At 38.7% G+C, this 25,716-nt stretch overlaps 3 protein-coding genes across 3 annotated transcripts; 2 read left to right on the top strand and 1 right to left on the bottom strand.

The window, feature by feature from the left end:
• Positions 1-701: 701 nt before the first annotated feature.
• p2rx2 (purinergic receptor P2X, ligand-gated ion channel, 2) lies at positions 702-7,663 on the bottom strand. The gene is made up of 13 exons (XM_037777598.1): positions 7,618-7,663; positions 6,022-6,319; positions 5,297-5,432; positions 5,096-5,167; positions 4,934-5,009; positions 4,751-4,847; positions 3,530-3,610; positions 3,294-3,447; positions 3,040-3,170; positions 2,832-2,922; positions 2,686-2,751; positions 2,505-2,582; positions 702-1,355 (listed from the first exon to the last, which is right to left on the bottom strand). Exons 2-13 carry the CDS (start codon positions 6,186-6,188, stop codon positions 1,248-1,250), a joined length of 1,257 nt encoding a protein of 418 aa, XP_037633526.1. The 5' UTR covers positions 6,189-6,319; positions 7,618-7,663; the 3' UTR covers positions 702-1,247.
• A 47-nt stretch (positions 7,664-7,710) lies between these two features.
• On the top strand, positions 7,711-17,123 carry pes (pescadillo). Its single transcript, XM_037777596.1, has 15 exons — positions 7,711-7,876; positions 8,108-8,187; positions 10,144-10,297; positions 10,580-10,689; positions 10,831-11,002; positions 11,150-11,239; positions 11,864-11,980; positions 12,394-12,474; positions 13,685-13,774; positions 14,369-14,499; positions 14,604-14,729; positions 15,082-15,266; positions 16,067-16,212; positions 16,304-16,471; positions 16,696-17,123. The coding sequence occupies exons 1-15, from the start codon at positions 7,853-7,855 to the stop codon at positions 16,765-16,767; spliced, it is 1,746 nt and encodes a 581-aa protein (XP_037633524.1). The 5' UTR covers positions 7,711-7,852; the 3' UTR covers positions 16,768-17,123.
• A 1,302-nt stretch (positions 17,124-18,425) lies between these two features.
• Positions 18,426-25,115, top strand: gal3st1a (galactose-3-O-sulfotransferase 1a). The gene is made up of 3 exons (XM_037777597.1): positions 18,426-18,819; positions 22,060-22,210; positions 22,444-25,115. Exons 2-3 carry the CDS (start codon positions 22,083-22,085, stop codon positions 23,594-23,596), a joined length of 1,281 nt encoding a protein of 426 aa, XP_037633525.1. The 5' UTR covers positions 18,426-18,819; positions 22,060-22,082; the 3' UTR covers positions 23,597-25,115.
• The last annotated feature ends 601 nt before the right edge of the window (positions 25,116-25,716 follow it).

The raw sequence follows: 25,716 nt of genomic DNA on the forward strand, positions 1-25,716 counted from the left end.
TTTTCACGGTGATGATATGAAAAGATCAATTGTTTCTGGCTGATTAAGAATGACGTTTTTACTGTTACTGAATGTGAAAATCATTTAGTGATTGCTTTGAGCATGTCTGGATCCTGATTTTAACCTATGCACCTCCATCACTTTAACCTCATTGCCCCTCAGATGACTCCATTCGCCTGCTGATGGGCGTCTCCCAGACAAGTAATCACATTTCAGACTGCGATCTCCGGCTCAATTAGATTGGCCCCTTAGAGCTCCTCACTGACACATGCTGTACATGTAGGTTGATGGATGGAGGAGCCCTTAGAGGGACTAAGTTCTTTACATTTTCAATTGCTAATCAAAACATCTTGGATCAGATGGGAGTTATTGAGCTTAGTACTGGAAATGATTAACACAATCCAGTTTAAGATATAACATTCTTTGAATTTTCAGCTCTTCACATGTCATAAACACCATTTCCAAACTGACATTAATATCCATTGTGCTCCCCCATCCATCATGGCAGACATCGATCCATTAGACTTTAATCTTAAGTCATTCTTCACCACTGACAATTGCTCTCATGTGGCCAGATGGATTCACACTTCCCCACAATCTTATTAGAGAAACCATTTTATGGGAAATGTCGGCGTTATTAGATTACTGCTCACCACTGCTCTCTCCTTGTGTGTCTCCAGGCCATTTCCTCCTGTATCCATCCTTATGTTGAAAGACAAAGGAAATTAAACAGAATATAGATTCTCCAAACATGGTGTGCAGTTTTAAGTTTATAATAATGCAGATTTCAGATGATATACTGTTGGTAACATTCAGTTAGAACTTGAGTTGATAGAAGACATTTATTGCACTGAATGTCTACAATACATTTATAGAAATGGGCATAGTTTGTAATGTTTCTCATTACTGTGTACTCAAATATGTTTCTGCTATGAAATGGTTTAGTTTCTTTTCATACTTGAGGTCTTACTGCAAGTCAAGTGAAAGAGACACAATCAACTGCATTGTCACACAAGTTGGGGTCCATCAAGGTTTGAGATGATATATGAGTTGAATCCACTGCACAGGCACAGACTTTGAGACGACCAGCCTCCTCTGTCACTGGTCCTCTGTCAGTTTATTTCCACTATCAACAGCACAGCGACCGCTCGCAGCCCATAAGCTGCAGCAGATACCTGAGGAACCACTCGGCTGATCAGCTGGAGGAGCGTCCACTCTCTTGGCCAGCGAGGACAACTGTGAGGACATTACAGCGGTACACCGTCGGACAGGTCTGAATGGTTGGAGCCGAAGCCGTTGATGTAGCTGAGCTCTGTGGAAATGGGCACTTTGGGCACTTTGGGCTCCTTGATAACCTGCAGAGGACAGATATCCTTCACTTAGTGTGCACAGAAACAGACCATGAAACTGCTGCAGCTAAATGGAATTCAGCCTTCAATAATTTTACAATTTATTTTTGTGAAAAAGACAGATACAGTATTCAAAATAGGGAGAATCCTTCTTGAGGATCGTGTTGTCTTTGCATTATTATTCAAGAAATCATTTAGAATTTACTTGTCAGTTTGGTAAGATGAGGCTTTACCCAAAGAGGGTTTACTAGTAACTACCATGAACACCAAATTGGTAACTAATATGCAATTAATAAAAAACATAATGAGCTGTTAGTTTTGTACTCAAAAATGCAGCATTATCCACTACATGGTCCTTAATTCAGAGTTATTCAGGAACTTATTATTATCAAATAATTAATTATCAGTTAGATTTGCTCCTTACTTGTTCCATGGCAGCAAAATTGCGTGTACCATAGTGTAAAGTTTTACCAAATTATGTACTTAAATACATCTGTATTTTTAAAATTCACTGTTGAGCTATTCTTTTTGGTTATATTTTGTGAGATATAAAACCCTTAAAGGGACAGTGTGTAGGATTTGGCGGCATCTAGTGGTGGGGTTGCAGATTGCAACCAACTAAGTACCCCTCCACTCACTTCCCTTTCCAAGACTGCAGTAATGTGAGCTGCCGAGTACAAAACCATGGTAACGTCATGCACCTCGCTCAGAGGTCATCCTAACCATAATAAGTACTTTAGGAGCAACAGAAGTCAGACGGAGGCTGGCGGTGCCACGGTTTTGCAATCTTTGGCTCACGTTACCACAGTTTCACAAGCGTGGCGGAGAACTACGGTGGCCTTCAGGTAACGTAAAAACATGAGAGGCTCTCTCTAGAGCCAGTGTTTGGTTTCTCCGTTCTGGCTACTGGAGAAACATGGTGGCGCAACATGGCGGACTCCATGAAGAGGACCCGCTCCCTATGTAGATATGAACGACTCATTCTAAGCTAACGAAAACACAATGATTCTTAGTTCCAGGTGATTATACATTAATGAAAACATAGATATGAATATTATATTCCATTTCTGCTAATAGATCCCCCAAAGTGTTACACACTGTTCCTTTAATGAACCCATATCTGTTGAGGTTGAAAGTATGATGCCTTTTACTCACCTCATCAAACTTTCTGTCACTGTAGACTTCATTCTTGTCAATAAAAGTCAGCATGATCCAGTCACAGATAATGGTACACTAGAGGGGTGACAAGAAAAGACAAAAACAGTTTGTGGTGCAAAGAGCGACAGCTTTCACTTTAAAGGCTCAAAAATAAGAAATGAATGTAGTAATTACTCACAATCCCAACTGAAGTCAAAGCAGTCACTGTGCTGATGATGGTTGGGATGGGACTGAATTTTCCAGCCTGAGAAAGAAATCACATGCAAACAATATAATGATAGTCACATAATGACAGTCATCACAGTAAGCTGAGTATCCGCTTACATGTCCGTGAACTATTACATCCAGACGGATGCCGTAGGCCTTGATGAGCGTCCGAGACTCGACCCCATCCTTATTGTAATATTTGGCAAACCTGGACAATCACACAGAAAAGACAAGGGTTAAGGCTGGGACACTCATCACAAGCCACGGTGGCAAACACAGTTTAAAATACTGAACAAAATAGTCAGTGTCAGGTGTTGGAGCTCACCTTGAATAGTAACCAGAGTTGGCCTGATCCTTTCGGAGATCAAGACGACGGAAGGAGTATGTAGGTTTACAGTGTGAAGGATCCAGGTCCAGGTTACACTTCCAGTTGATGAAAACCCCTATCACTCCACCCTGAGCCACAACAGCAATGATCACATCTTAAGCAATGCTACACTGTCACAAAGCAGGCCAGTTTTAACACATACATCCTTAAAATATCATAGAGACAGTATGTGTTGTACATCTTGTACTCACAGTCCTGCAGAGCTCACTGAAATTCTCCCTGGCTTGATCTGCGATGTAGCCCAGACGGAAGTTTGGGCAGTAGGGCTCTTTCTCCTCATTATAATGACACTTATTGAGGTATTTCTGCATATCACGTTTGTTTGATGCATCTTTGATGTTTCCCCTGCCAAAGACAAGAACAATAGGTCTTCTGAATCTCCATGTGTGTGTGTGTGTGTGTGTGTGTGTGTGTGTGTGTACTCTACCTCAGCACTTTAAATCTGGGGAAGTGGATAGAGTTCCTGATGAACACTATGAAATTGATGGCCTCCACTAATGCTGGTTCTCTGTGGAAGAAATCAGATAATCAGACTAATCTTATTATACCACCATCAGTTGGTTTCAGTTAAATATTCTGTTGCAACCACTACTGGCACAGTCCCGTCGTTGTTAACTGACAATCTTACACCCAACATTTCTCCCCAAATATCCTTGTTGGAGCATTAGCCTATCTGTTGTTTCTCTTTTATTATAGCTGTTTTGTTATTGTTGATTTAATTCAGTTTTTCAGCTTACTGCTAACCATTCTAGCTATTTGGCTAGAAGAATGTCATATGAACAACACATTAGCATCAAAGGCTTTATACTTTTTACTTTTACTCTTGTGGACTATGTGTAGGCCTATGTTTACTAGATTGGTTACTGTGTTGTAGCCTACTTTGTTTCTTCCTCACACGAGGAATCCAATATTTTGACAACAATAATTCAATTTTACAACATCGTTGGTCTAACTATCCATGGATGGGGGCTTGGCACAGACACCCTTAAACTAGGGGCCCATCATCTCGTATCATTCATCGCAGTGGTTCCCAACCGTTTGGCTTGTGACCCCTTAAAACAACACTTTGTCTGCTTGTGACCCCTCGTCACAGGTTACATGATGGCCAATTCAAACAAAGAGCGATTTTTCCTTCTCAAATTGCTTAATTTTGAATTCTTTTAAAGGGCCAGAAGAGTTAAAAACATCCAGTAATTCACCATCCAAACGCAACGACTAGAAGTTGAAAAAATAAATATAATTTTGAGTAGCAGAGATATGTTTCTTCTGATTTTCTATTCTGTTAATCTCAGAATCCATCAGATTTATCTTGTGGCCCTTTGGGAGGGTCCTGATCTCCAGGTTTGAGTATATAATCTGTTTTGTAAACACAATCCTTGAATTTGTTGTCCAAAACTGTTTTACACTGTTTCACAATTGTTTCCAGTAAAACTTCAAAGACCAACTGCTGTCTTAAACCTTTATTGGACATGTGTTTAGCTCACTGCTGTGCACTTGTATAATATAGTATTAATAATAATTGAGTATTTCTTATTTTGTTTATGGGTTAAGATAGGTGGGGACTTTCCTTTTCCTTTGTGTGATCCAAATAAACCCGACTTGAACTTGCAAACTTGGGGGAGATTATACAGTACATCATCTGCCTTACCGTACTACAGCGTACTCCTCAATGGGACACCAGGTTTGGATCTCACAGGTTTTGAAGGTGTGGTTGTAGTACTGAACACATCTGCCGGTCCTTTTGCCTGTAAGAACGTATTTAAATCAGATACGTAGGTGGCAAATACAGACCAACGAAGCTTGAAGATTTTGTGAGGAATAAAAACAGTACCATGGCCATCAAAGTCAACCTCTCCCTCGACACAGTCAGAGTCTCTCGTACAGTTGGCTTTGGCAACATTGAAATACTGAAGTGAAATAAGACAGATTATTATTGTCTTTTCTTGCATACTAGTAGATGTTATTGTTGAGGAAGATTTTGTTGACCTCTCACCTCAGCGCACTTTCCTTGCCTCTGATCATAGGTAACTTCTCGCCTCAATATTGTACTAATCACATCACCGCCCTGCGAGGGAAATGCCACAAATATACTATTAATCAGCAGGTTTATTCTGGTCTGACGACATAATGATGCTGACAGAGTCCAGGAGGTGAGACTTCCTTGATTGTATTTCAGCATTTGTTCTGGACTCACCTCTGAGGGTCGAACGTACTCCGCAGTGTCCAAGACATCATCTCCATGAACTGCTGTGCCTTTCATGAGTGTGTAAACTGAGCTCTCTGGACGGGTTTCACTCTCTTGGTAGGCTTTCTGACTTATGAAGACATACCTTCAGGGTGATAGAACGGACAGACACAATATCACATTTTCTGTCATGACGTCGATTTATATTGGAGGTATCAGATTACCCTTGGATCTGCTCAGCCCTCTTTGCTGAAGCCAAGAGAAGAAGAAAAGATGACGCACTTCAACAGGACAACACATCTAATCTATAAGAAATCATTTAAGATTTGAAACAATAAGATGAATAGCAATATCTTCACAAAACCAAAGTAGCCTATATGAAAACTGCTCTCCTCAGTTTAAATTACAAGTCTATCAACTGTGTCTCCATCAGTCATGCCGTTTATTTGTTTCCAGTTAATTCAAAATAAGAAGCATTTCCTCACCACAAAACTGCAATTGATGGGCTAAAGTACAGTGCATTTACACTCTCTCTTTTTTTTATACACAGAAAAGCATATTACTGGCAAACATACAATTGTATACTTTACTGCAATCCCTAAAATAAGCATTACAACTAACACACTGATAACAAAATATGTATGTAAGTGAATTTACCAATTTTTGTTTCATAGATTGTCCCCTTTAGCACATACTGTACAGTGGGCATGCAAGTATACAAACATGAAGCTTACCAGATGAAATAGGTGATCACAAGAAACTGAACGCTTCTGTATATGGCTCCAAGAGTTCTGTTTTGAACCACCATCACCTTTGGTGTCTCATAGTCCCAGAAACTAAGGAAATACTCCTTTATAAAGTCACGCAGCCCCATGACGAACTTGTGAAATATTTCACACATATCCTTAGATGTCCTGGTGAAGTCTTATTTATCTGTGATTCTGTCTCTTTGTATCCAGCTTTTTGCTTTTATTTCTCTCACTATTCTTCTTTCCCACTCTCAGCTCCAGTCTGCATCTCTCTCCAGCATCCCTGGCACCAACCACAGAGAGGCAGAGGAGAAGGGGGTGGGGTTCAGATGTGGTTGAATCATACATTTTATTTCATGTCAGTTTATTCTGATGATTGTAGCCTACAGCGTTATGGTGTTTATTAAATCAGATTTAAAATCTGAATAAGGTGCTTATACAGTTCTGCAGTTGAGTACCTGATTCTTAAATTGCCATAATAGTTGGTGTCCTATGAGAGGATAGTCCACATAGAGGAGCTAATTACAAGATCGTGACCTTTGTATTGTTGATAGCACACAGACTAGTCTCCTAACTAGAAAAATAAATAAATAAACACAACATCCCAGTTAGCCTACATTTTATGGTTGAGAGATGTCATAGGCCTAGGGAAACTCAGGTGTATACTTTGTGGCTCTGCCGATTATTTAATTTAATTGTTTTTATTGTATTCAATAAAAAAATATTTAATTTAATTTAATTTAATTTAATTTAATTTAATTTATTTTAATTTAATTTAATTTATTTATTCATTGTGGTTTTGTTTGTTTTCTGCCAATTATTTATTCATTTTTTTGTCCTTTTCGCTCTTTTGTTTGTAAAACACGAAATGTCGTTTCCATTTATTTAATTGTCTTTATTGTATTCAATAACATTTTTATTAAATTTAATTTAATTAAATTTATTTATTGTGGTTTTGTTTGTTTTCTGCCAATTATTTATTATTTTTTTGTCCTTTTCGCTCTTTTGTTTGTAAAACACGAAATGTCATTTCCATTTATTTAAGTGTTTTTATTGTATCCAATAAAATTTGTATTTAATTATATTTATTTATTTATTTATTGTGGTTTTGTTTGTTTTCTGCCAATTATTTATTCTTTTTTTTTGTCCTTTTCGCTCTTTTGTTTGTAAAACACGAAATGTCGTTTCCATTTATTTAATTGTTTTTATTGCATTCAATAACATTTTTATTAAATTAAATTAAATTACATTTATTTATTGTGGTTTTGTTTGTTTTCTGCCAATTATTTATTATTTTTTTGTCTTTTTCGCTCTTTTGTTTGTAAAACACAAAATGTCATTTCCATTTATTTAAGTGTTTTTATTCTATTCAATAAAATTTGTATTTAATTATATTTATTTATTTATTGTGGTTTTGTTTGTTTTCTGCCAATTATTTATTCTTTTTCTTTTTGTCCTTTCCGCTCTTTTGTTTGTAAAACACGAAATGTCGTTTCCATTTAAATTATCTGTAAAAACTGAAAACCAATGCTTACAGTTCTGCACATAAACTAATTCTGTAGACAATTTAAAACCTTTTACTTTTCACAGTGAGCGTTGTTTTTGTTTGTTTTTTATACAGGCGGAGTAGCGGCCGCCCCCTCCTCTGGGGTCCTGATAGCTGCTGGCTCCTCCTCCTCCTCTGCGCATGTCAAACACGTGGATCTGCTGCTGGTCTCTGTAGCCAGCGTGTTGTTGTGTTCACCTCTTAAGCGCTTCATTTACAGACAGTTTTAATCTACCAGAACTTGTGTGGAGGCTCACATATCGTTTATAAATGGGAGGTCTTCAGAAGAAAAAGGTGAGAGTTGATGTCGGACTAATGTCAGGCTCAGAAACATTAACATTAACTCACCTAGCAGCCTGGCTGGCTACTTAGCTAACGGGGCTAGCTGAAGTTTGTTTTTCTGTTTGGTTAAATCTGTTGGGTGCAGATTAGCGTTTTAGGTCAAATCATCTAGTTAACGTGACTATGAATTAAAGTGTTATGATTTGTGAATGTAATGTGGTCGTCTGTGCTTTGTTTTTCCAGTATGAGAGGGGCTCTGTCACCAACTACATCACCAGAAACAAGGCTCGCAAGAAGTTATCGCTCAGCCTCCCAGACTTCAGGTAACATGCCTGACTGTGCATCGTGGTGCATGTGGTTTGACATACACTCAGTTATTATAGTTAACACGAATGCAACAGTTCTGCAATATATCCCACCTTCATGAAGGTTATAATCAGGGTCTGAAATCAACCTTTTTCCTCACATGCCACTGTGGCAGGTCACTGAACATTTCTACCGGCCACTCATGTTTTTTGTCTGCCACTTCTGAAATCTACAGTAGGTAGAAGGCTTTAAAATAAAAATAAAACACTGAGTCAGTGGTACCAGACCATAGAATTATATAATATATCATGTAACCCTAATCCATGACTATATTTGGTAACACTTCATTTTACAGGTCCACAAATTTAATAAAGTAAGTAATTTTCAATATATTTATAGGTAAATATTGTAGTAATCTGGCAGTAATTCCAAAGAAATTTCAAATAGGTTACTTGCTAATTATAACCTAAATACCATGAAATTTATGGACCTGTAAAATGAAAGTGTTACCATATATTTAATTTAGGCTTTAGAATTGCTTTTTAAAAATAATATTTTTTAATATTAGGAAAACCATGGTGGCAAGTGACCTGAAATGTTCTCCTGCCACAACCAACATTTACGCTGTATTTGACAAGTGGCAGGTGCTAATTTCATTCCCTGGTTATAATGCTCACATTTTGTTGAAACTATTTTAGAAAGGTGTTGATTCAAGTTTATGGTCACTTCTGGGGCTATAGTTTGATGCTGATGAATTGTATTTTATTATTATACTAAAAGATGTTTCTAATATTTTGTCCACCCATTTATATGAAGGGTTAATAAAATATCAACACCTCTCAGTATAACACAATACAATTAAACATCAACATAAACTGCAGCCTCTGAATGGTCCATAAAGGTGAATCAACAACTCTTTAAAACATGGAAACTCCCCATTATAGACTTTAGGAAGGAAGGAAGTAAGTAAGTAAAGCTTTATTTATATAGCACCTTTTAAAACACACCGTTACAAACCGCTTCACACACAAATTAAACATCAAACAATGATGAAAACAAGGAAAAATTACAATATAAAACACACAAACAATGAGAAACAGATCAAACAAAAACAGACAAACACACATGTGGATGAGGCCTATAGAAAGGGTTGACTATAGAGATGGGTTTTTAGAAGCCGCTTAAAACAATCCAGAGATTCAGAGATGTATTTCAGGGTTGTTGACTACATTACTTTGAGATAGGTGGAGCTAATAAACTTGCACCTGGGTGTGTATACTGAGAGTAACATTTCTGAGAATGTAGTTGAAAAATAATTTATAGACAAAATAACCAGATGGGAATGTTTGTTTGTAGGTAATACTGTGAATTCAATACAACTCAAGGTGAATCCTGTAAATCCAGTATAAAACAGTCAAGCCCACTGATTTACAACATTGTTGCAAATTCCTTATACAACCGAGGGGATTTCTACCATGGTATAAACGGTATACATTTTGGTATTGCTTGGTATTAGGGCTGCACCATGAATGATTAATCTGCCTGTAATTTTTTTTCAATTAGTCTATAATTTGTCAGAAAATGGTGGCAAATTCATATCTCAACTTTTGAGAACTCAAAATGATCTATGATCTTTGGAACCAGCAGCCCAAAACCTAAAGATATTCTGAGTAAAAATACATTCAGAATAAAATTACAAAAAACAAACAAAAGCATCAGATGCTCACATTTTAGTCAATGGTTGGATGTTTTTGTTTGATAATGACTAAAAAGGCTAATCAGTTATCAAAATTGTTAGCGATTAATTTTTTGTCATGAATGATTGATGGTATACGTCATCACAACAGCTAACCCTGCTCCCAAGCACATACATTTGTTGAGAATTATTTCTTCATGTCACCCGACTTGCAAGACGGACCCAAACAGCAGACATGTGACGGGCAATTAATTCCTGATCTCTCTCCGATTTTCAGGCGACTGTGCATCCTTAAAGGCATCTACCCTCATGAGCCCAAGCACAAGAAGAAGGTGAACAAGGGATCTACAGCCCCGAGAACCTTCTACCTGCTCAAAGACATCCGCTTTCTGCTGCATGAGCCAATCGTTGGCAAGTTCAGAGAATACAAGGTATTACAGGCATATTTTTTTCCTATTTTTAAAAAATTAAGTTCAACACAATCGTTTGAACACGCTTAAAAGCACAAGTTTATTTAAAAAAAATCTTAATTGAACTGTGTTGTTGTGGATAGATTACTTCTTCCCATACAAAGAAAGTAAATCATTTGTAACTAAACCTAAATGTAATTTGTTCCTTGTTATAGGAAATGCTTGTTTCCATGGAGTTTTTTCTGCAGTAATGTTACAAAATGTGACCACTGTCTTACTTTGCAAAATGTTTTATCTTAACAGGTATTTGTACGCAAACTTAAGAGGGCTTATGGAAAAACAGAGTGGACTAATGTTGAGCGACTGAGGGAGAACAAGCCCTGCTATAAATTGGACCACATCATCAAAGAAAGGTGAGACAGGGTTATTCTCCGCACTCAACATACTGTAGGAGGGCAATGTTTAGCTTAACTGACTCTCTGCGTCTGAGTTTTTTAGGGTAAGATAAATTACTTTTGAAGTTGTTTCCTCACTGGTGCTCCTTTTTGTGACAGGTACCCCTCCTTCATTGATGCTCTCCGTGACATCGACGACTCCCTCTGCATGTGCTTCCTCTTCTCCACCTTTGCTCGAACAGGAAAATGTCACGTTCAGACAATCCAGCTGTGCAGACGCCTCACTGTGGAGTGGATGAACTATGTGATCACATCTCGTGCTCTCAGAAAGGTGCCACTAAACTGCACAGCAACCACCTTTATTTGTTTGACATATAAATAAAATGTGTGTGTGTGTGGGGGGGTGATAGTGGTGATATGCCTTGAGTTCATTGACCTCTGTTCTGTAATGAACTAAACACTTGTCTGTTCTTGATAGGTTTTCATCTCCATCAAGGGAATATATTACCAAGCTGAGGTGATGGGACAGCTCATTACATGGCTGGTGCCATATCAGTTCTCCCATGATGTAAGTAAATGATGAAACGCAGTCCATAGAGATTATGCTAACATTAAGCAGTGATTTTATTATTATAGGATTACACTGAAGGTTGACACACGGCTCTGTCAGCATTTGGACTAATCATATAGTCAACCAGCAGTGTTGCTGTCATACACGAAACAAACTTTAGGCTTTGTTGGCTGATGGAGTGGAGTTACTCTTCTGTGTAAACGTTGACATGAGTTTGCTGACTGCTCCGAGGTCTTTGTGTGCTCCAGGGATTATAATTGCCAACTATTTTGATAATCGATTAATCGGTTTGAGTAATTTAAGAAAAAAAAAAAAAATCTATGATTCCAGTTTCTTAAATGTGAATGGTTTCTTTACTCATCTATGAAAGTAAACTGAATATCTTTGAGTTGTGGACAAAACAAGACATTTGAAGACGTCATCTTGGGCTTTGGAAAACACTGATTGACATTTTTCATAATTTTTCATAATTTTATAGACCAAACAACTAACTGATTAATCTAGAAAATAATTGACAGATTAATCGACAATGTAAATATTCGTTAGTTCAGGCTGCAGCCCTACTCATGCTCATTAATTTTACCACTGACACTTAGTTAAACTATTTTTTTCCCCTTTCAGCACCCAACAGATGTCGACTACAGAGTAATGGCAACTTTCACAGAGTTGTACACCACTCTCCTGGGGTTCATCAACTTCAGACTCTACCATTCCCTCAACCTGCTCTACCCACCAAAGGTATCTTGGACTCTGAAACAGTCACAAGGGCTTTTCTCTATATAAACGCATATTATTTTTAACACCTTATTTATCTGACATCGATAATTGTGGGTGGTCAGTATAGACAAAATGAGTATTGTAATAATTTTTACAGTATTATAGTGATAGTTATGTTACTAAAAAATGAATTAAAATCTCACATTTGTCACATTGATTCAGTGGCTATGTTGTATTTTAGACTAAAATCTTATATTTTACAAAAGTGTTAGTATTCTCAAGTATCTAAAATCTTTTATTGTGACTGATTTCAATAAGATTTAACTTGTGATGATATAGAGTTAAAAACAGTTATGCTGCAGGATTATAATGAGGATTTATTGGTTACCGGTTGGCACACCTGTACTGTGTTAATATCATCCCTCCTTTTGCAGTTGGAGATTAAAGCCGAGTCCGAGGTGAAGGAAGAGAATGATGATGATGACTATGCCATGGATTCAGAAAGCTACCTAGAGGTGAGGCTTTTTTACCTTGAATCATTTTAAAAGATCCATCAAACCACTCACTTCTTACTTCTAGCGGTATCTAATCATACAGATAGTTTTGCTTTTATTTATTTTTTTAATATATCCTTTTTTGACATTTCTGCCTCATTACTTTCACGTCAATACAACAGCGGTGGAACAATATTGTTTATGGTGTTCATTGCATTGAAAATGGCATCTCATCACAGGGACATCTGTGGATTATCCAGAGTAACCAGCACATTATTCTGAAGAGACATAATGCTCTGGAACTTTAGAATGTCTTTTCTTATTATTATTATTCTGATCTGTTCATATTGACTGTTTTGTAACACATAACCCGATTAACAGACATGAATTATCAGTCAATCCTTTAAATTACTTTATAGACCTTATCAGGAATTCAGACCAATAATGACACCGTGCTTGAAAAAAACACTCAGGGACTGTGGTGCATTTCTCAGATACTGAATACTATGAGGAAAGATTTTCCTAAAGACATATCAATAATTTAAACCTGTTGCATCAATTACCAGGTAGACTAGAATTAACCCGTTCACGTTACTAAGTAATCGACCAGGAATGTGAGCTTGCTCATGTTGATTGGCCACCGTAGGGTGTTGCCAGATGATGTCACATTACGTTGAGGCAGGTCCAACCTATTTTCTGGATGATGCTGCGAATATTTATTATTTATTAATTTCGTTGGTTTGTTTGTTTGTTAATGGACCCCTGCGTGTCAGCACCCTTGCTGTGGCGATGAAGTGGCATCATTAAAATTAATGAGCATTGTTTTTTTATGCAGTGCAGACGTCTGTCTGAACACTGCCTTGTTCTTACTGATTACATCTATCAGAGTGGTTTGATTCGGTCCCTGTGCAAGATAGGACATCCATTAAACCTGATGCAAAGCAGTGTTTCTACACAAAACGGCATTGTTAGCAGCAGTAGAACAATTAGTTCATTAACTTGTAAAAATGTACACACTATGGTCTCTCCACTTTCCCCCTTACAGGATACCACACATCCTTCTGGACATTGTCAAAGATATTATGTAAACTTGTTGTAGCGCAAATTATGTTGTTTCTTTAACTGAAGTGGTACCTTTTATCTGGTTATTCACTGTAATGATGAGTAAATGTGCATGTAAGTAACAAATTTAGGGATTGTTGTTCTAAACTTTTGTTTTTTGGCTGTGCAGAAACTGTCAGCTCTGAGTACCAGCCTGGCACGGGTGGTTTCCACTGCAGAGGAGGAGGAGGCTGAACTCGACAAGTTTCCCGTTGAAGAAGTAAGAGAACCAGTTTACAAAATGTGGTTTGCTGTACCTTATCTGTTTTGAATGTACTTAGAATAAAACGTTGATATCATGGTAATGAAACAGTTGATAAACTAATTGGTCTCTGAAGGCAGAAGTGAGAGATCACATATGTTTGTCAGAGGAGTCAAATCTTCTGGAGGTGTGAGACTGGGGACTACAGCTTCATGTTTGGTTGCTAAGGACGAGATGCTCCTCACACGCTTGTTGTGCACAACTGGTTTAATGTTCTCAACTAGTAGCCCTGTTCAACCAGAAACCTTTTTCAGAACTCAAAAACTTCAACTGCATTTCAACAACATGAACCTAGTTCCAGTTGTTTCTCAGATTGGCAACTTTCTAACAGCCCAGGAAATATCACGATGGAGTTTACAGTGCTGATCTTCCCTGATGGGTCAAACACAAGCCTTTTAAAACTGCTGCCACATGTGTACATCATTTTGTCAGTCATTGCGTAACAGTGAATTCAAAGAACTACTTGATGACTCCAACAAAACAGTGTCTTTTTAATCCTCCAGCCTTTACAAAAACATCATTAAAATGTTTCCTTGTAATGCTTTTCTTCAGGAGGACATGGAAAAGATGGAGGCCAGGGAAAAAGAAGAGAAACAGCAGGAAGCTCAGAAAAAGCTTTTTGAGGGGATCAGGGTCTTCCTCAACAGAGAAGTGCCCAGAGAGTCGCTGGCTTTCCTCATCAGGTGAGTGAGAGCTGCTGCAGGAGAAATAAATAAGCCGTCCGTATAAATCTCAAACTGATGCAAAGCCCCTTTTCTATCGTTTGTGTGTTGCTGCTGCCTTCCAGGTGTTTCGGTGGCGAGGTGTCCTGGGACAAGTCTCTTAGCATCGGCAGCACATACGAGGTGACGGATGAGACCATCACGCATCAAATTGTTGACAGACCCAACGTTGACAAACAGTATATCAACAGGTAAAGGAATGTTTTTAACATTTTTCTTTATTTTCAAACACGTAGATTACATCATTGTATACAACCAGTTTGACTTACAGTATATTTCTGAATCCTAAATACAGGAAGTCTGCTGATTAATTGTGCCCCTCTCTCCTTGTACACTACCATATCCTCTACAATGCCTCCTTTCAGAGTCGTCTCTCCGCTCTCTTTCCTCAAAGCAACCTTGTTCTTCATCATGTTTGACAGACCCTGTCCTCTTTCTTTATCCCGCTCTGCATTTTCAAAGCATCACGTCACTTCCATCATCCCCACCATATATAAGATATATAAGATATGCACTGTTTTACTATGATACAATTTGTTTTAGGTACTACATCCAGCCCCAGTGGGTGTATGATTGTGTCAACGCCAAAATCCTCCTGCCAGTGGAGGACTACTTCCTTGGAGTGACTCTGCCCCCCCACCTCTCTCCCTTCGTGGAGGAGAAGGAAGGAGACTATGTGCCCCCCGAAAAACTGAAAATCATGGCCTTACAGCGAGGAGAAAAACCTGGTAGGAACCCAAGCATTTCTCTGACGTATCGTCTTTTATTCAGTGCCTTTAAAAAACTTTAAAATCTTTTTATTGTTTTACGACATTGAATTACAGTGATTCTAATTAGGATGTAGGTATGTTTAGCCTTCAATCAATGATCACACCTTGATTACACACAGGTGATTGCGACTCAGTAGGGACGGGCAATATGACAATATATATCGTCAAAACAATATAAAAATGTCTATTGTATACATTTTGCTATATTGTTTCTATCGCGATATAGGCTAGGCCTATATTTATTTATTTTTTCTCTATAACTTCACTTAAGACTGATCATTTTGCACTTTTCATTTGGCAAGTATTTAATTCACACAGGAGTATACAAAACTAGGCTTTAACATGTGGTTATTTCATATAGACTATTTATTTATTGAATTACCAGAAAACATGCTACATTGTGATATATATCGTTATCGAGATATGAAATGACCTATGTCGTGATATAGCCCCAGCACCGCTATTCAGTCAATTATGTGACTTCTAAAAACAATTGGCCGCACCTGTAATAAATAAGTTTCATCATAGTCGGGGGTGGATACATGTGAAATCTGTTTTTGTTGTGTTTGGTATTTGTGATACTTTTAGATCAATTTATAGAGATTTTATACTAAAGAATATTTTTTCTATTGATCAGAGTAAAAAAAATCCTTATTACATCCATTGTGAGTCGGTTGTTAAAGAATTAAACTTAAATGGGGTGCATAATAATGCAGAGACCACGGACACATCATTTATATATTTTACTTCCATCATAGCCAATGAACAGGAGGAAGAGGAGGAGGAAGAAGAAGAGGAAGACGACGACGACGAAGAGGAGGAAGATGAAGAAGCGGAAGATGATGATGAAGAGGCAGAGGAGAAGAATCTGAAGAAGATGGAAGAACATAGATCCCAGGGCAAGGTAAGAGACTTCTGATCCGTTTTCGTTGCCATCTGTTTTTACAAACCGTTTTTGTGAACTTTTCATCAACTCCTCTCTCTCTTCCGTTTAGTCTCTGCCGGTCAAAGTGACGGCTGGCAAAATGAAGGTGGAAAACCCAAAACGCCTGGAGCAGGAGGAGAAAGCAGAGGAGAAACGTCTGGCCATCATGATGATGAAGAAAAAGGAAAAGTACCTCTACGACAAGATCATGTTCGGAAAAAAGAGAAAGATCCGAGAGGTTTGTTCCTTTTAGTTATTGACTGAATATGGATTTTTGTGTAGATAACAGTGTTTGTGCAGATAACATTCTTACATTTTTAACATTGGATCCTTTATTTTCAGTATCAGACATCTTATCTGGTTTAACAGTATTCTATAGCTGCTGTGTGTAGAGTACATTCAAGCCCAGCGATGAACCCCAGAGTTCACTGACCTGTAACTGCTTTCATTCTCCTCTTACAGGCTAACAAGCTGACTGCCAAGAGGAAGGCCCATGATGATGCTGAAAAATCAAAGAAAAAGGCCAAAAAATGATTCATCTGATGATGTTTTAGTCAGACTGACTTAATGTATTTAAATCCTCGAAGTAGAGTGTATTACAGGTTGACATGTGCTAAAACCTGTAAGTGCATTAGAGAGCTCTGTGAGTGAGTTATATGCTTCGCGATGTGGGTGCATCGACCTCTGCATAATTTCCATCTGAAATGCAGGATGTGGCATATAATTGTGTAATTATAAATGTAAAAGTGACTGTTTGACATTGTTGTTTGTATGAACTATTCTACATTACACAAGATATTTCTTCCACTTCATTTTCAAATCTGTATTTGACACCGTCTGTATTTTAAAAGTAAAAACCCAAACTATAAAGTCTGTTACTTGTGATCTTACAACAGTAATCAAATGAGATTTCTTACTTTTGCTTAGCTACTGTGCAGGGGTCTCCACACTGAACCTCTGTGCACAGGTATATTGAAAAAGGATTAGTTATGCTGCAAGGGAGCAATTGTTCTCTAACTAGCAGATGAGTTACCCTCAGGTGCCGCTGTATATGGATCAGAAGAGATACTCGCAAAACATGAAAATACATTATATCCCACAAGACCCGAGAGTCCACGTCTGTGCAGTGGGCAGAGGCTGAGGTCACTGTGCTGCCGTTGGTGGGCTGTCTTGTGTAATTTGTCCACACACTGGCAGTGGGTGTTGATGACGAAGGAGCATAACCCCCCTCTGCCCTCTAGAGACGCTGTTGTGATCGTGCCAGGTCAAAGGCCAAGCCAGTCATGCCCCGCTCTCCTCAATCTCCCCATTTAGTCTGTGACACTCCCTGCCCCCTCTCACCCTCATCTGCATTCCACGCATGCCCACCCAGTCCGGGTCTCAGCCTGGCACTCTGGGTGCCTGCAGGCAAAGGCACGCCCTGCTCAACAAAAGCAGCAGTGTCGTGCCGGAGCATGATGAGTGTGGGATGAGCAGCACGAATCCAGTGCGCCCTCCAAGAATCGGGGCCACAGTGTGGAGATGGAGAGCTCACACGTACTGTAATGGCTGAAACGTTTGTGACCACATATTGCTACATCCTGTCTAGCAGAGACAAATAGACTTGTCATTCATGGTTGAATGTCCATTTAATTCTCTATTGAAATGTCTACTGCTATCTTGCACTAGAGATTGTATTGAGTGGCACTTTCGCGAGCACTAAATACCACGTTTACTGGATATCATAACTTTTAGGCCATAGTTAAAATATTAATAGCTTTTAATGCATGAATTGTAGAAAAATGAGAATAATCATTTAGAAATCTAAAAAAAAAAAAACACAATTTAAAGCAAATACACAGTATTGCCACGTGACGATCCAAGCTGTGTAGGTTGCTCAGTTTGTTTAGATAATTGTCTAATCTGTGGTGCAACATTTCATAACGGTCTTGTGTACATTCCTCCTATAGACACAGCATGCTTAATAAGCATTTCAAACAATACAGACACAGAGTGGTCTTGATCAAGTGGTACAATTGGAGCCTTTGTGGCTCTGGCTTTCTGCATTTGTTTTTTATGCCGTCTTCCACCCCACCTATCAGCTTGCAGACTCCAGTGTCAACACTCAATAGCCCTCTGTGTGCAGACACAGAATGGGGACTATACAGCCTCTCTTTCTCCCTCCCCTCCTGGTTTACACTCACTGACAAGTGCCCGTCCCCTGACAGAGGCCCCTGACGTCACAGGTGGCTAGATGAGCCTCCCTGCAGGGCTTTATTCAGCAAGATCAGCTTTTGGAATTTGAAGTTGAGGTGGAGGCAGCAGGCGGCCCGAGGCATCAGGTGTTCATGCTGAGAGGCAGGAGGAAAGGGGAGAAGAGGAGCAGCAACCAGATGATCAATCTCCACTGCACTTGGCATGTGATAAGGGGAGCACGGGACTGTGCTGGGTCTATAACAGCATGTGTATGTCAAGATCAGACATAAGAACGGCTGCAGGAGGGAGATCCACTTTTATTAGTCATCTGGAGCTGGATGCAAAGGAAGTGGACAATGCAGTTGGACAAGAAACACTTCCATTAGTTTCTGTTTGGATTCATGTATGAGGGTAAGACATCCTTCTTCAGGCTTTTGTTTGAATTAATCCTATCCACAATTATTCTGTGCTTTGCATATTATTAATGGCCTTTATCATTTGTTAGAAAAACAATATAGTTGACACCTTATTATACTTCCCCACACCTTCAGCTATGTAAATGCAAACAAGGAAACAGTTCAACATTAAATTTACTCCTAATATTTGCTCTTAAAATAGTATTACTCTTGATCTATTGAGTTCCTGTTATACCAGAACAATAAATAAATCTGTGGGGTTGGTGTGCAGCCATACAAAGCTCAGGGTAAAGTTGCCTCTAGTGTTTAATAGGTGAGAAAGCATTTCAAGGTAATAGATGAAGTTCAAATCCTACAAGGACACACATTGAGGTTACTAGGCACTTTTTTTGGGAAACCCTAAGCAAACAATGATTAACTGATATCAAAAATAAATATTCCTTTTATTTGTCCAATAGGATCTCAGGTTTGAAGGTTATACGATATCGTTGAAGCAGGAGAGGAAAAAATGTCACTTCAAATTCACTTTACGTTTGCAGGCTGAACTGTTCCACCTGAAACCAGCCATGTCCTCAAATCTCTCTACAGAGTGGCTTCTGATGGCGGAGTGAAAGAGCTCTCACATGCCTCCATAATAGCCCCTTCATGGAGTCCAGACAAAGAGCAGAAATGTCCCTTTTAGCTGTGTTTGGAGAGTAGTGTTTATATAATGGCCTGATGATAAGACTGAACCTAAAATGTAACTCTACAGTTCATAGGACCACATGGTAACTAAAGCCAACATGAAGGTTTCTACGTCAAGCCATAACCCAAAGCTGCAACCAAAGATTAATAATAAATGACCCACTTGACACCAAATAAAGGGCACCATACTTAAGACTAGGCTGGGATTTTTCAAAAGGTAAAAAGGTTATAGTTACAATTCAACATGGATTCTTTAAAACTCTGGTGTGTGACTTACAAACATTAACTTGAGTTACTGTCGCTAACAGAAAAGGAGGAACAAATGCCCCAAACACCATATCTGATGATTGGCAACACACCAGCTCAGATACACACAAATGGAGACAAAAAAAAACATAAAACTTGCACTGGCTTTAACTTGAATTCTTTATCTCTCCCATTATTCATCTCACGGCCACTCAGCTTTATCTTGTGACCCTTTGGAGGGGCCCAACCCCCAGGTTGGGAACCACTGGATTAAACTACAGAGCTATAAAGTATTTAAAAGCAGCTCAACCTGCAGCAGCTACAACAATTAATAATACATCCAGTAGGTCACAGGGGCCATTTAACTGCAGAATGAGTACTGTTACTTTTGATATTTAAGTACATTTTGCTGATAATACTTCTGTACTTTTACTCAACCCATTTGAGCCCAAAGACTATCTTTAGTATAATAAGGAAAAATGCCACAATATTTGTTCTGATTGGTCAAAAGTCTTAAGACTTGGTACGGACATACTTTGGGCAAGTATCTAACAGTACAACTTGGAATCTTGACTTCGGATAACATGAAATATCACTTTTTTATTAATAGACAAAGTCAGGATTTTTCAAAAAATTTGGAAAACGATAACATTGTGTTTATTAAATGTTTTTCATATGAAGTCATTTTTACAATGTGAGCATATCTTTGACATTCTACTTGTTATGAGTATATTGATACTAAATACTTGATTTTGCTCCTTGTAGTTTCTGAGATACAGACATTTTCTTATCGTACTATATCTAGTATTTGGGCACATGGGACTACTGTTTCTTCCTTAAATGAAATGGAGTGTATTGCAAAAACAGTAGTCACATTCCCCCAAAGACGAGATATAGTTTGATAAGAAAAACTCACTTTTCAGCCAAACAGTTTGACCGATTTTGAAAACTTCTTTACATTGTGCTTAGGCAAGCCCAGAGAACACCTCCACCAAAAGAAATAAAAAAATTCAGTTGCGGGCCAAATGGGTTTAGTAGGATTTTGAAGGCAGGATATTTTTTGTAATGCAGTACTTTTTACATTTTAGAGTTGGTACTTTTATTTAAGTAAAAGGATCTGAATACTTCTTCCACCACTGGTTGTACCATATAGTATAGTAAGTCCTCCAACCTAAACAACAGATGGGTAACAAAGACTGATTTGTTTTCGGTTTTTAAAGATTTTAACTAAACTGAGCTTTAACCGATTGTAACTCATAACTTCGCTCCGTTCTCTGCTGCAAAAGTACACAGTTCATCACAGTTGACAATAATCAGGGTCCTCTCATGGTGAGGGCAGCTCACAATGTGTTTTTCTCTGATAGAAATTGCTTAGAAAAGTGGGGAGAACGAAAAGAAAATACCTGTAAAAATCAGAAATCTTTTACTGAAATCTGATTTTCAATCATTTATTTTACATAATTGATTCAAAATAAACATTGATAAACTCTAAACCTAGCAATAAAAGCTGAAGCCCATGCACCTCCTCAAACCCTGCTCTGTATTGAGGTCACATTAATTCAGTGCAGGTGGTCAGTGTCAGTTTGTTACCTGTGTCGCTGAGTCAGCAGGTGGCTCGTCTTACGGCAGTCAGCTGGGGGGATTGCAATATCACTTTCCACAGTAATGCATAATTTATTTTATGGGGCAGCTAAGAAACACTGGGTCGGTCATTTCAAGGCGCAAGTATGTCATTTTGTAGCTCGCCATACCATTTTACATACACCCTGTGTTTAAAAATGAAGTGGACAGCCAAGTGAAATGAGGCTGAATGTGAAACACATTGAGATTGTACCTCCCTGTGAATAACCTTGAATTATGGTCCACCTGATGACAGCACTGTACTGTATAACAGAATACCTAAATCACCATATATATTTGAATGGAAAACTTTGCTGTAATATTATTATTTTAGGCTAATGCATTGGATTGCTTCATATTTTATACGTGTTCATGTTATTGTGTCAACTCCAGAGAAACAACGATTGTAATCTATAGGGTCACATTCCATTTTAATTTATTTCCAAGTCGTCATCTGAGTAAATCATTCAAAGTGGAGTCATTGTGTCCTCAAAGCTTGCCTCTTAATAACAGATGAGATAACAGATATCGTAATACATAGAGGTTTTCTTGTAGCCTATGAATCTTGAGAGTAACAAAAAGTGTCTGGGCAGATAGCAGGTATAAAATCATGATGATGATGATGATGATGATGATGATGATGATGATGACGATGACGATGACGATGATGTTCTGTGTTTTGAAGGTAATCCCTGATTCTGCTGGACCATGGCTGGCAAGCAAGGGAGGCAGTGGAGGTCCATGTGCAAAGGCCTGGTCCTGGGTACCCTCCTGACCAGCTGCATGATCCTGCTGTACTGCCTCTCCACTCCACAGGTCCACTTCAGTCTGCCTGAGTAAGACTCATCACACTGGTGTACATGCGTCCTGTAGAAAACATGATGTAACTCATGTTAAATTACTTCAGCAATTACTATATTTTAGAGCTGCAATGATTAGTAAGTCATTTTTCAAGCAATGTTTTTTTGGTTCCAGCCTCTCAAATGTGATGATTTGCTGCTTTTCTTTATTTTGTGTGAGAGTACATTTCATCAGCACATTTATCATTTGATGGTTTCCCTCTCTGTAGGGTCCCAGTGCCTTACTCATGTGCCCACCGTCCGTCCCAGCTCCACCCCAAACCAACATCAACAAACAGCTCACAGCCAGACACTGGCCAGACCTGCACTCCTAAAGTGGACATCATGTTCATGAAGACCCACAAAACAGCCAGCAGCACCTTCCTCAACATCCTTTTCCGCTTCGGGGAGAAGCACCGGCTCAAATTTGCCTTCCCTGACAGCAGAAATGACTTCTTCTATCCGTCCCTTTTCCAGCGTTCCCAGGTTAAAGACTACAGACCTGGAATGTGCTTCAACATTATCTGTAATCACATGCGCCTCAATGCACCCGAGGTGGCCAAGCTGCTACCTATGGACACTTCCTACATCACTATACTGCGAGACCCCGCAGAGCTTTTTGAGTCATCCTTCCACTACTTTGGCCGGCTGGTGCCTTTTACTTGGAAGATACCAGGTGATGACAAGCTGACTGAGTTCCTCCGTGACCCCCATTACTACTTTGACCCTGAGGGCTTCAACTCTTTCTACCTCAAGAACCTGCTATTCTTTGACTTTGGGCAGGACAACACTCTGGAGCTGGATGACCCGCGGGTAGAGGAGGGAATCAGATTCATCGCTGACCGTTTTCAGCTGGTCATGTTGGTGGAATACTTTGAGGAATCACTCATCCTGCTCAAGGATGCCCTCTGCTGGGAGATGGACGACGTGCTCTTCTTCAAGCTCAACGCCCGCAAGGGATCCACTGTGTCTAAACTGACCCCTGAGCTGAGGGCCAGGGCTCTGGAGTGGAACGCTGTTGACTGGAAGCTATACCAGCATTTCAACCAGACTTTTTGGAAGAAAGTAGATGCATACGGACGGCGGCGGATGGCTGAGGATGTGGCAGAGCTCAGGAGAAGGAACGCAGAGATGGCATCCATCTGCATTGAGGGGGGTCGAGCTGTGGAAGCTGGCAGCATCCAAGAGACAGCCATGCAGCCCTGGCAGCCCATCGGAGAGAAGTCCATCATGGGCTATAACCTGAAGAAGAATGTGGACAAGGCACATCGGAAGTTGTGCCGAAAGATGTTGACGCCTGAGCTGCAGTATTTAACAGAGCTCGGGGTTAACCTGTGGATCACCAAGCTGTGGGGCCACGTCCGAGATATCATTAACTGGTGACTAGACATGTGAGGCCAATTCACCTCTGACAGACTGTTTTAAAAGAAGAGGAATCTGACTGTGTGGCTGATAGAGTTAAAGACTTCTGACACATGTCAATCTTATGACCTGTCTCATTTTGTTGAAATGTACCCACATTGACTTGCATTTCATGTGATTGTGCGCTGTAATGTATCTGATGGGTGCTACAAATACTGAACTACTTTACTACACGCAGATGAGGCCTAGTATTGTTCTCTATGTTTCTTACTCTCAGATGTGAGCTTGTTCTAATGGAGCAGATCAGTGAACAGTGAAGTTCAAGACTAATTTTATGTGACATTTAATGGAATAAAGACAAAAATGTTGCCATCCCTGCCAAATTTCTAAGATTGTGTGAAGACACGGAAAGAATTGTACTTCACTTTGAGCTAAATATTGTCAAACTCTTTGATGTCAAGCCCCTAAAGTTGAAACATTTAAGCTCGAAGAGACTGAAAGCCCACGAAGAGCTAAAATTCAGTTGTGAAAATAGTGAATGTAAGAACTACATCCCACTGCACTGTCTATGGAGGACAAAATCAGCCATCATTTAAAAAATAGACCATTTCACAGTTGTAAACATAAACATTCCAAATGGGTCCCAGTTTATTTCCTGTTGCAGTGTATGTGAATGACATCAGCTGACCATCGAAACGGTGTATTGGTGAGAAAAGACAGACATTTCTAATGGCAGACATTTTCACTTGTCATAACAGGGAAAAAGCACAGGTGCAACTAATAACATTAACGATCACTACATCTCAATCAAATGTAGCCGTCGTTAATGTTATTAATTACACCTGTGCTTTTCCTGCAATGACTTGAAAAAGGTCTGATCAATATTATGCAAAGAAATCAATAAATTAGAAGTACCGCACTATGCAATCAAGAAGAATAATTATTTCCTTATTAATTACCCTTTCTTATCAGTTTTATAGCATATGATATATCATTGAGTTTTCTGCTATACGATATAACATTTTCACTTCTTTGCAGTTGTAGTCAATTCTCCTTTCTCCTCATATCACAATGTTTATCCTACTAATAGCATCGCCCTTGCCAGGTGTTTTGCCAGTTACATTGATGACATGGTGGGACTTTGTTGCATAGTGAGTCACAGGAAAATTTATAGTCAGCCAAGTAAGGTCAATTCTATATAGAAAGGCACTATGACAATGCCTAACAGTGTTAAACACTACCTACATGTGTTTACATGTGAAGGGAATACATGAAGGGAATTAAAATAGATTAATGTTTTTCCTCTCTCTCTCTCTTTCTCTCTCTCCCAATATATATATAGTTTATCGTGTTTTGTATTTAATAATCGATTCAGTTATTGATTAATTTATCTGATCTGATTACTGATTTTGTCCTCCATACACCTCCACACTATTCCTGGCAGTATATGATAATCTTTTTATCCACAAAATAAAGTGAAAATGACATGTAATATTACATGTATTAAATGTTCTGATTCATAAAATTGGCTTCCTCTCTATTTGTGACTGTTTCATCCTTTTTTCCTATGAGATAAGTAACTAGGTTGTTGTTGGTTTATTGTGCATGAATGTAAATGACATCCCAACATCTTTGAATAAGTTTAAAAAATATATCATGTTGAAATTATGGACCAAGATAAACCACCGATTATTAAGTAAGTATTTCAGTGTTGGCAGGGGCTATTGGGAATGAACAAATGTAGGATGATTGTCCTGTTAAATAAGTTTGGGATGCAGATAATAAAACCAAAGTGGCAAAGATGGATTAATTTTGTTTTATTTTTACTGTTGTGAAAATAAAACATGGAAAAGCCCAAGGAGGAGTGAGTATTTCTTATATCTTAATATAGGTGTTGGGTATTTTTTTCTCATAAAGTTATGACTTTATTCTCGTAATATCACAGTTTTTTTTTCTCGTAAAGTTATGACTTTATTGTCATTTTATTACGACTTTTTTCTCGTAAAGTTATGACTTTATTCTGTAAATCTCAGATGTCTTTCCCCTCAATGTGGCCTTAATACTCTGTAGTACATTGTCACTTTGGCCCTCACTGCATTAGACTTATATACTACATACTTAGACTATAAACTGTGTTACCT

Source organism: Sebastes umbrosus, chromosome 8 (genome assembly GCF_015220745.1).
Source record: "Sebastes umbrosus isolate fSebUmb1 chromosome 8, fSebUmb1.pri, whole genome shotgun sequence".
In the NCBI taxonomy this organism is placed as follows: Eukaryota; Metazoa; Chordata; class Actinopteri; order Perciformes; family Sebastidae; genus Sebastes; species Sebastes umbrosus.